General features: G+C 49.0%; 1 protein-coding gene across 1 annotated transcript in view; it reads right to left on the bottom strand.

The window, feature by feature from the left end:
- Positions 1-8675: 8675 nt before the first annotated feature.
- ANO6 (anoctamin 6) overlaps positions 8676-11838 on the bottom strand; it is a 230809-nt gene continuing 227646 nt past the window's right edge. The window contains exon 20 of the mRNA XM_029058182.2: positions 8676-8820. Within this exon, the coding sequence (XP_028914015.1) occupies positions 8809-8820 (12 nt within the window). The 3' untranslated portion in view covers positions 8676-8808. The remainder of the gene's footprint in view (positions 8821-11838) is intronic.

The following is an 11838-nucleotide window of genomic DNA, read 5'->3' as shown; positions in this document are numbered from 1 at the left end:
TTGACCCAACAAGCGTCACCTTCACATTTGTTTAGCTAAGAAATTCTCAGAATTTAGTCATACTCTTTGTATTTGGTTCTCTTTTACCATATTTTCTATTTCCATGACCAACACTTCAAGGATTAGAAAATAATAATTTGTAGTGTGGGCTAATGGATAGTGTTCAGGACCTAGTAGATGGTCCATGACCAGGAATTAAAGGGTTAGAAAATAGTAACTTGCAGGGCAGCCTAATGGTTAGTGCTCGGGACTGGGAATCAGGAGACCTGAGTTCTAGCCCCAGCTCTTCCATTGCCCGCTGTGGGATCTTGGACAAGTAATTTAATTTCTCTGCACCTCAGGTTTCCATTGGTGCCAAGAGGAGCACTGAGGTAACCACCACCTTTCCTCCTGCTCCATGGTGGCTGGAGATAAAATCTGCTCCCGTGTGTTCTCGGACTTGTCCATTAGCTGCTGAGAAAAGCACTGTGGTATTCTCCTCCTTCCCTCCCTCCACCAAGGGTTTCCTCTCTTAACATCTCCATGTGTGCTGGGCCAGAGTTAAAAGCTGCTCCCATGCTCTTGGTCTCTTCCATTGCTGCTGAACAGAGCACTGTGGAACCACCACCTTCCTTCCTGGCCTCCTCTGTGTTGGCTGGACATCAAAATCTGCTCCCATGGGTTCTCGGACTTGTCCATTGCCTCTGAGAAAAGCACCTAGGTAATCCCTGCTATCTCTCCTGCCATCCAGAGTTCTGTCTCCCATCATGCACCATGTGTGTCTGACCAGGGAGAATAATAATAATAATAATGTTGGTATTTGTTAAGCGCTTACTATGTGCCGAGCACTGTTCTAAGCGCTGGGGTAGACACAGGGGAATCAGGTTGTCCCACGTGGGGCTCACAGTCTTAATCCCCATTTTACAGATGAGGTAACTGAGGCACCAAGAAGTGAAGTGACTTGCCCAAAGTCACACAGCTGACAAGTGGAAGAGCCGGGGTTTGAACCCATGACCTCTGACTCCAAAGCCCGTGCTCTTTTCCACTGAGCCACGCGAAAGCCCTCCTGCTTGCTCTTGGACTCTTCTGCTGCTGAGAAAAGCACCATTGTAACTGTTACCTTCCCTCCTCCCCCCGAGGAGCCTGCTCTATGCAGATTGGGATTAAGATCTGCTTCTAAGGATGCCGGGCTAGAAATCACCCAAATCAGGCTACAGTCCTCTAGACTATGAATTCTCTGAGGGCAGGGAATGTATCTACCTCCTCTTTTGAATTATACTCTCCAAGATGCTTTCTGTATGCAGAAAGGGCTCAATAAATGCCACTTATTGACTGATGCAGTGGACAAGCACCCCAGCTGAGGAACAGGATTAGATTGATTAGACTGTAAACCCGTGATTAGACTGTAAGCCCCTCAAACGGCAGGGACTGTCTCTATTTGTTGCCGACTTGTTCATCCCAAGCGCTTAGTACAGTGCTCTGCACATAGTAAGCGCTCAATAAATACTATTGAACAGGAAGTCCTGACAATTGGCTTTAAGGCCTTCAATCAGCTCTCTCCCCTCAGCTCATCCTCGTTCCACTCCCACTGCAATCCAGCTCGCACCTTTTGCTCCTCAAATGCCAACCTCCTCAATATTCCTTGTTCTTGTCTCTCTCATCGTTATTTTGTTGCTCATGTTCTTCTCCCTTGCCTGGAGCTCTTTCCCTCTTCACATCCAGCATTCTTTCAATCAATCACTAGTATTTATTGAGCGCTTACTGTGTGCAGAGCACTGTACTGCTTGGGAGAGTACAATGCATCAATAAATAGACACATTCCCCACCCACAGTGAGTTTACTGTCTAGAGGGGGGATACGGACATTAATAGAAATAAATTACAGATGTGTACATAAGTGCTGTGGGGCTGGGCGGGGGGAAGAGCAAAGGGAACAAGTCAGGGTGATGCAGAAGGGAGCGGGAGAAGAGGAAAGAAGGGCTTAGTCAGGAAAGCCTCTTGGAGGAGAGATACCTTCAGAAAGGTTTTGAAGGAGGGGAGAGTAATTGTCAGATTTGAAGAGGGAGGGTATTCCAGGCCAGAGGAGGGATATGGGTGAGGGGTCAGTGGTGAGATAGACGAGACCACCGCTCTCTCCATCTTCAAAGCTCTTCTAAAACTCCCCTAAGAGGCCGCCTTCGGTTACTCTCTCAGCTTCCAATCCTTGTCCTCCACTGCCACTCTGGCAATTGTGGGTCAACTAAGCATTTGGACACGTCCCCACTGCAGCTCTTTTATATGTACATATCTTTATATTCAATTGTTTCTGCACCTTTTTATGGTGTATATGTACTTTTAATGGTACTCATTGAACACTTACTATGCACTGAACACTATTTTGAGCTGTGGGGTAGACACAAGTTAATCAAGGAGATACAATCTCTGTCCCAAATGGGGCTTCTAGTCTAAGTAGGAGAGAGAACAGGTTTTGAATACCCATTTTGCAGTTGGGGAAAATGAGTCACAAAGAAATTAAATGGCTTGCCCAAGATCACACAGTGGCAAGTGACAGATTGTGTGCCCAATCTCCATCTTGTATCTTCCCCAACTCTTAGAATAGTGCTTGGCACATAGTAACTGCTTAACAAATACCAAATTAGTTGTGTATTGGGTTGTACTTTCCCAAGCATTTACTTCAGACGTGGCTAGCAAAAGTTGTTTGCTAGTGAATTCATTACAGTCATTATAAGAATGGGACTGGGATGTTCATTTTGCTGAGTTTGCTTCACTTATCTTCAGACCCTGTGAAAAACACCACATTGGCTTGGTATCAGTCTGATCAGACATCAGAGATCAGCCTCGGTTCTTTTCAACAGAAAGTAGTAACAGTCCAGGGAACTCTGGGAGTGCTTTGGTTTAGATCTCAGCCATTACCTTTAACTGTGTTTATTGAGCATTTACTGTGTGCAGAGCACTGTAATAATAATAATAATGGCATTTGTTAAGCGCTTACTATGTGCCAAGCATTGTTCTAAGTGCTGGGGGAGATAGAAGGTAATCAGATTGTCCCAGATGGGACTCAGTCTTAATCCCCATTTTACAGTTGAGGTCACTGAGGCACAGAGAAGTTAAGTGACTTGCCCAATGTCACAAGGCTGACAAGTGGTGGACACTTAGGAGAGTACAATGTAAGAATAAACTGACATATTCCCTACCCATAGTGAGTTTACTGTTTAGGGAGGAGACAGGCATTAAATAAATTACAGATATGTTCATAAGTGCTGTGGGGCTGGAATGGGGGATGAATAAAGGGACCAAGTCAGGGTGATGCAAAATGGAGTTGGAGAAAAGGACAGGAGGGCTTAGGGAGGGCCTTTTGGAGGAGATGTCCCTTCAGTAAGTCATTGAAATTGGGGGAGAATAATAGTCTGTCGGATATGAGGGAGGGAGGGAGGGAGTTTCAGGGCAGAGTCAGGTTGTGGGTGAAGAGTCAGTGGTGAGATAGATGAGATCAAGGTACTGTGATCTTCCTTAGGAAGGTACTTCAAGCTCCATGGCATTGTGCTATAAGGGGCTTATCCAGCACAGATCTTAACAGGAGGTATGTACCCTACGTTTCCCCTAGATTTAGGGATAGCAACTCAGTTTCTACAGTTTTCTACTATTCATTCATTCATTCAATAGTATTTATTGAGCGCTTACTATGTGCAGAGCACTGTACTAAGCGCTTGGGATGAACAAGTCGGCAACAGATAGAGACAGTCCCTGCCGTTTGACGGGCTTACAGTCTAATCGGGGGAGACGGACAGACGAGAACAATGGCGCTAAACAGCGTCAAGGGGAAGAACATCTCGTAAAAACAATGGCAACTAAATAGAATCAAGGCGATGTACAATTCATTAACAAAATAAATAGGGTAATGAAAATATATACAGTTGAGCGGACGAGTACAGTGCTGTGGGGATGGGAAGGGAGAGGTGGAGGAGCAGAGGGAAAGGGGGAAAATGAGGCTTTAGCTGTGGAGAGGTAAAGGGGGGATGGCAGAGGGAGTAGAGGGGGAAGAGGAGCTCAGTCTGGGAACGCCTCTTGGAGGAGGTGATTTTTAAGTAAGGTTTTGAAGAGGGAAAGAGAATCAGCTTTGGCGGAGGTGAGGAGGGAGGGCGTTCCGGGACCGCGGGAGGACGTGACCCAGGGGTCGACGGCGGGATAGGCGAGACCGAGGGACGGCGAGGAGGTGGGCGGCAGAGGAGCGGAGCGTGCGGGGTGGGCGGTAGAAAGAGAGAAGGGAGGAGAGGTAGGAAGGGGCAAGGTGATGGAGAGCCTTGAAGCCTAGAGTGAGGAGTTTTTGTTTGGAGCGGAGGTCGATAGGCAACCACTGGAGTTGTTTAAGAAGGGGAGTGACATGCCCAGATCGTTTCTGCAGGAAGATGAGCCGGGCAGCGGAGTGAAGAATAGACCGGAGCGGGGCGAGAGAGGAGGAAGGGAGGTCAGAGAGAAGGCTGACACAGTAGTCTAGCCGGGATATAACGAGAGCCCGTAATAGTAAGGTAGCCGTTTGGGTGGAGAGGAAAGGGCGGATCTTGGCGATATTGGAGAGGTGAAACCGGCAGGTCTTGGTAACGGATAGGATGTGTGGGGTGAACGAGAGGGACGAGTCAAGGATGACACCGAGATTGCGGGCCTGCGGGACGGGAAGGATGGTCGTGCCATCCACGGTGATGGAGAAGTCTGGGAGCGGACCGGGCTTGGGAGGGAAGATGAGGAGCTCAGTCTTGCTCATGTTGAGTTTTAGGTGGCGGGCCGACATCCAGGTGGAGACGTCCCGGAGGCAGGAGGAGATGCGAGCCTGAAGGGAGGGGGAGAGGACAGGGGCGGAGATGTAGATCTGCGTGTCATCTGCGTAGAGATGGTAGTCAAAGCCGTGAGAGCGGATGAGTTCACCGAGGGAGTGAGTGTAAATGGAGAACAGAAGAGGGCCAAGAACTGACCCTTGAGGAACTCCAACAGTTAAAGGATGGGAGGGGGAGGAGGCTCCAGCGTAGGAGACCGAGAATGATCGGCCAGAGAGGTAAGAGGAGAACCAGGAGAGGACAGAGTCCGTGAAGCCAAGGTGAGATAAGGTATGGAGGAGGAGGGGATGGTCGACAGTGTCAAAAGCAGCAGAGAGGTCAAGGAGGATCAGAATGGAGTAGGAGCCATTGGATTTGGCAAGAAGGAGGTCATGGGTGACCTTAGAGAGAGCAGTCTCGGTAGAGTGGAGGGGACGGAAGCCAGCCGGAGGAGCAGCGTGGCTCAGTGGAAAGAGCACGGGCTTTGGAGTCAGGGCTCATGAGTTCGAATCCCAGCTCTGCCACTTGTCGACTGTGTGACTGTGGGCAAGTCACTTCACTTCTCTGTGCCTCAGTTCCCTCATCTGTAAAATGGGGATTAAGACTGTGAGCCCCACGTGGGACAACCTGATTCCCCTATGTCTACCCCAGCGCTTAGAACAGTGCTCGGCACATAGTAAGCGCTTAACAAATACCAACATTATTAGATTGGAGGGGGTCTAGGAGAGAATGGGAGTTAAGGAATTCTAGGCATCGATTGTAGACGACTCATTCTAAGATTTTGGAAAGGAAGGGTAGTAGGGAGATAGGACGATAACTGGAGGGGGAAGTGGGGTCAAGAGCGGGTTTTTTTAGGATGGGGGAGACGTGGGCATGTTTGAAGGCAGAGGGGAAGGAGCCCTTGGAGATTGAGTGGTTAAAAATAGAAGTTAAGGAAGGGAGGAGGGCAGGGGCGATGGTTTTAAGAAGGTGAGAGGGAATGGGGTCCGAGGCGCAGGTGGAGGGGGTGGCACTTGCGAGGAGGGAGGAGATCTCCTCTGAGGATACTGCAGGGAAGGATGGGAAAGTAGGGGAGGGGGTTGTTGGGGGGGAGGGGAGAGGCGGAGGGGTGACTTTGGGGAGCTCAGACCTGATCGTGTTGATTTTCGTGAGGAAATAGGTGGCCAGATCATTAGGGGTGAGAGATGGGGGAGGGGGAGGAACAGGGGGCCTAAGGAGAGAGTTAAAGGTCCGGAACAATTGGCGGGGGTGACGGGCATGGGTGTCAATGAGGGAGGAGAAGAAGCTTTGCCTGGCGGAGGAGAGGGCAGAGTTAAGGCAGGAAAGGATAAATTTGAAGTGTGTGAGGTCGGCTTGGTGCTTGGACTTTCGCCAGCAGCGCTCAGCAGCTCGAGCATAGGAGCATAGGAGGCAGACGGAGGAGGTGATCCAGGGCTGTGGGTTAGTGGAGCGAGAGCGGCGGAGGGAAAGGGGGGCGAGAGAGTCGAGATGAGTAGAGAGGGTGGAGTTGAGAGCGGAGACCTGATCGTCGAGAGTGGGAAGAGAGGACAGGGCGGCAAGGTGAGGAGAGATGCTATTGGAAAGACGGATGGGATCGAGAGAGCGGAGGTCTCTGTGGGGCCGTAGCGAAGATTTGCAGGGGGAGGGAGTGTGAGAGATGAGGCAGGTGAGAAGGTTATGGTCAGAGAGAGGGATTTCAGAGTTGGTGAGTGAGGAGATAGTGCAGCGGTAGGAGATGACGAGATCGAGGGTGTGACCGAGTCGGTGAGTGGGCGCGGTATGGTGGAGGAGGAGGTCGGCAGAGTCGAGGAGGGATAGCAGGCGGACGGCAGAGGAGTCGTCGGGTACATCCGTATGGATGTTGAAGTCTCCAAGGATCAGAGTGGGCAGAGAGAAGGAGAGGAGGAAGGTGAGAAAGAGGTCAAGGTGGTTGAAGAAGTCGGAGGTGGGACCGGGAGGGCGGTAGATGACGGCGACAAGTAACTGGAGTGGGTGGTAGAGGCGAATGATATGGGCTTCGAAGGAGGGGAAGGAGAGGGAGGGGGGAGGAGGGATAGTGCGGAAGCGGCATCGGGGCGAGAGGAGGAAGCCGACGCCTCCTCCCTTACCGGTGAGTCTGGGGGAGTGGGAGAAGGAGAGGCTTCCGCCGGAGAGAGCGGCGGCGGAGACCGTGTCTTCGGGAGAGAGCCACGTTTCCGAAAGGGCGAGGAGGAGGAGAGAGCGGGAGAGGAAAAGGTCATGGATGAAAGGTAGCTTGCCTGTAATACTATCTGGGCATGACACTGGTTCAGTTCAATAGGATATACAAGCAGCCAAACCCCATCTCATTACTTCTCAGGCATGAAACTTCTATTTAATGAGTAGTTTGAGTTTCCCTTGCTCTTAGATTAGTAGCCCTGTGTAGGACAGGGACTTTGTCTGACTATGACTCCATCTACCCAAACCTTTAGCACAGTGTTGTTATTATTCAAACCAACCTCGTCAAATATTGTCTATTCCAATAACAAAGCACCACAGCTACAAACAAAGCTACAGGCACCCCACCTACCTGAGAGACTCACCTATAACGTGGATGGGAATTTGGATCTCCCCACCCCCAACAAAATTCAAACTCCACAAGTTCCCATATCTCTGCTGCACCTAGTCACTAGAGTTATTTTGTTGTAATATTCCAGTCACATGGCCAAATCAGAAACCACTAAACCAATGTGACAGAGACTGAGCTCCTCCTGTTTAGCAAATTCCTGGAAAATTGGCCAATTTTGAGGAGGTGGATCAAAGTGACTTTCTTTTCTCGAGTGTACTAAGCTGTGGTTTTGACACTGTTACTGAAGAGAAGGATGGGTGGGAGGAGGAGGCAGGTAGGGATTCCCTTCACAGCCAGCTCAGGGGCAGGCAGTTGGTGGTTTGTAGTGATGTGTCCCATGTTACTGATGGGATTGGCTTCTCCTTTCTGGAGGACACCCTGGAGGGACATCCCCCTGCTGCCCACACCAAGTTCTGGGCCTCCTCTTCGGGACTGGGGACGGAGCTCAGACTCTGCTCCAGGCTATGGCATGTATGAGGGCATGAGCGTGGTTCGGCTCAGGCACCATCCTGGTCTCTTTCATTCAACCATATTTATTGAGCGCTTACTGTGTACAGAGCTCCATAATAAGCACTTGGAAAGTACAATTTGGCAACAAATAGAGACAATCCCTGCCCAACAATGGGCTCACAGTCTAGAACGGGGGGACAGTCAACTAAGCAAGCAGGCAGGCATCAATAGCATCAGTATAAATAAATAGAATTATACATAGATACATATCATTAATAAAAAAATAGAACAATAAAATATGCATATATTTATGTACATATAAGCGCTGTGGGGTGGGGAGAAGGGTAGAGCAGAGGGAGGGAGTAGGGGCAATGGGGAGGGGATGAGGAGTAGAGGAAAAGGGGGGCTCAGTCTGGAAAGGCCTCCTGGAGGAGGTGAGCTTTCAGAAGGGCTTTGAAGGGGGGAAGTGTGTAGTAGGGGTAGTAATTGCAATAGTAGAATTTATTGAGTCACCTCTGGTTACAATGCCCTGTATGAAGCATAGTTTGGGAGTGAAAAGTCCTTACCTGCAGTTTCCAGAAGGAAAGTGGCTCAGACCACAAGTTTCATTTTAGCCACCTGAATTCTCCAGCCTCTTCTTGCTAAACTCAGATGTTAATGTCAGACCTTTCAGAACTCACGGTCAGCCCCATTGGGCTGGAAGGCCTGCCAAAGCCTGACCTAGAGGATAGGGACTAAAAATTCAGGAGGCCCAAGAAAGTGAATTATATCGTCTTTATTTGGGAACCCTCTGTACAATCCACACCTCTGGGGAGAGGACAAGGAGAGGGAAACAGTCTTTTCTTCCTGCACCTGATTTTTTAAATGTGCAGTTAGGGTAAAACTCAGTGTAAGATTAGGGGAATGGAGCAGATTGTAGCACCCGGTACAGCAGCAAATTGGCCATAACCTGATATGGCCCAGGGCAGGAACGCCTCCCTGCAGATCACATTGTGTTCTGAAACAGAAACATGGCATTTGGTCAGGTTTTTTAATGTTATTTAATAATGATGGTATTTTTAAGCGCTTATTATGTGTTAAGCACTGTTATAAGTGCTGGGTTAGATACAAGCTAATCAGGTTGGACATAGTCCTGTCCTACATGGGGCTCACAGTCTTAATCCCCATTTTACAGAAGAGGTAACTGAGGTACAGAGAAGTTAAGTGACTTGCCCAAGGTCACACAGGAGACAAGTTCATTCAATCATATTTATTGAACGCTTACTGTGTGCAAAGCACTGTACTAAGTGCTTGGGACAGTACAAGAACAAACAGACACATTCCCTGCTCACAACAAGCTCACAGTCTAGAGATGAGCTCACAAGTGGTAGAGCTGGGAGTAGAACCCAGGTTCTGCTGACTCCAGGACCGTGCTCTATCCACTAGGCCCTGCTGCTTTCTATGTGCCAGATACTGTACTAACTGCTGGGGTAGATACAAGCTTGTCAGAGTGGGCACAGTCCGTGTCCCATATGGGGCTAACAGTCTTGATCCCTATTTAACAGATGTGGTAACTGAGGCCCAGAGAAATTAAATGACTTGTTCTAGGTCACACAGCAGACAAGTAGCAGAGCTGGGATTACATCCCAAGTCCTTCTGACTCTCAGACCCACATTCTATCTAGTAGGCCATGCTGCTTTTCAGTTGCCAGATGTTTGCTGTTAACTATGAACTTCAAGCAGCTGCAAATCAGTTCCCCATACCAATGTTGAGGGGGCTGATGCAAGCTCTGGAAACAAAAACACAAAGCAAACTGCTTAACATGTTTCAGAAGCAGTAAAGAGGTTCCTAGCTGCTCAATGGGCTGTATCGTTGTTTACATACCATCTTTACCCAACCCCTTGTTGACTCTTCAAACAAATCAATCTATCCATCAGTGTTATTTATTGGGTGCCTGTCTGCAGAGCACTGATCTGTTTGGGAGAGTTCACCAGAATAAAAAGCATGCCTTCTTTGCCCTGCAATAGCTTACAATCTAATAGGATTGTACACTCAGCATATACACTCTCCATATACATTCACTCCCTTGGTGAACTCATTTGCTCTCACGGCTTCAACTATCATCTCTATGCAGATGACACACAGATCTACATCTCTGCCCCTGTCCTCTCCCCCTCCCTTCAGGCTCGTATCTCCTCCTGCCTCCAAGATGTCTCTACCTGGATGTCTGCCTGCCACCTAAAACTCAACATGACCAAAACTGAGCTCCTCATCTTCCCTCCCAAGCCCTGTCCTCTTCCTGACTTCCCTATCACCGTGGATGGTACGACCATCCTTCTTGTCTCCCAAGCCCGCAACCTCGGTGTCATCTTTGACTCGGCTCTCTCATTCACCCCACACATCCAATCCGTCACCAAAACCTGCCGGTCTCACCTTTATAATGTCACCAAGATCTGCTCTTTCCTCTCCACCCAAATGGCTATCTTCCTGTTACAGGCTCTCGTAATATCCCGGCTAGATTACTGTGTCAGCCTGCTCTCTGATCTCCCTTCCTCCTCTCTCTCTCCCCACTCCAGTCTATTGTTCACTCCGCTGCCTAGCTCATCATCCTGCAGAAACGCTCTGGGCATGTCACTCCCCTTCTTAAAAACCTCCAGTGGTTGCCTAACAACCTGCGCACGAAACAAAAACTTCTCACTTTAGGCTTCAAGGCTCTCCATCACCTTGCCCCCTCCTCCCTCTCCTCCCTTCTCTCTTTCCACTGCCCACCCCGCACGCTCCGCTCCTCTGCCGCCCACCTCCTCACTGTCCCCGGTTCTCGCCTATCCCACCATCGACCCCTGGGCCACGTCCTCCCGCGGTCTGGGAATGCCCTCCCTCCTCACCTCCGCCAAACTAATTCTCTTCCCCTCTTCAAAACCCTACTTAAAGCTCACCTCCTCCAAGAGGCCTTCCCAGACTGAGCCCCCCTTTTCCCTCTGCTCCCTCTACCCCCCGCTTCACCTCTCCTCAGCTAAGCCCTCTTTTCCCCCCTTTCCCTCTGCTCCTCCCCCTCTCCTTTCCCATCCCCTCAGCACTGTACTCGTCTGCTCAACTGTATATATTTTCATTACCCTATTTATTTTGTTAATGAAATGTACATCGCCTTGATTCTATTTAGTTGCCATTGTTTTTACGAGATGTTCTTCCCCTTGACTCTGTTTATTGCCACTGTTCTTGTCTCTCTGTCTCCCCCTATTAGACTGTAAGCCTGTCAAAGGGCAGGGACTATCTCTATCTGTAACCGATTTTTACATTCCAAGTGCTTAGTACAGTGCTCTGCACATAGTAAGCGCTCAATAAATACTATTGAATGAATGAATAATAGGAATGATAGGCATTATTAAATACCATGAATGTAAATGTAAATTATTTAAAAGTTAAGGGAGCAAATAAGATGGGATAAATGAATAAAGAGTGTGTGTGTTCATGTGTGTGCATGATGAGGGTAAAGCAGCATTGCTTAGTGGGTAGAGCATGGGCCTGGGAGTCAGAAGGACCTGGGTTCTAGGTCCAGCTCTACCATTAGTCTGCTGTGTGATCTTGGTTAAGTCACGTAACTTCTCTGAGCCTCAGTTCCCTCATCTGTAAAATGGGGATTAAGACTGAGCTCCCCATATGGGACAGAGACTGTGCCCAATCTGATTAGCTTTCACCTATCCCAGCCCTTAGTACAGTTCCTGAAACATAATAAATGTTTAAGAAATGCAATTTAAAAAAATCTATAAGTGGTGGGGGAACAGTGATTGACAGAGCAATTTTTTAAGCACATTGTAGCATGAATGATTGAACTTGTAATTCCTGGTGGGCATCAGTGATGCAAATGGTGAGGGCCACTGGATATCAAAAGAGACTGAAGTCTTGGCAGGGGATTCTGATCCCATCACAACGTGGCAACCCACTTCCAAACCCAGGAACGACCCCTGCCTCAGGTAGGGAGAGGAGGGGATCCAACAAGCAAAGGCCTGCCAAAGTTTAGGTTCTCGGGATTCACCAC

The sequence above is a fragment of the Ornithorhynchus anatinus genome, chromosome 2 (assembly GCF_004115215.2).
Source record: "Ornithorhynchus anatinus isolate Pmale09 chromosome 2, mOrnAna1.pri.v4, whole genome shotgun sequence".
Lineage (NCBI taxonomy): Eukaryota > Metazoa > Chordata > Mammalia > Monotremata > Ornithorhynchidae > Ornithorhynchus > Ornithorhynchus anatinus.
This window is presented reverse-complemented; position numbering and strand designations above follow the sequence as displayed.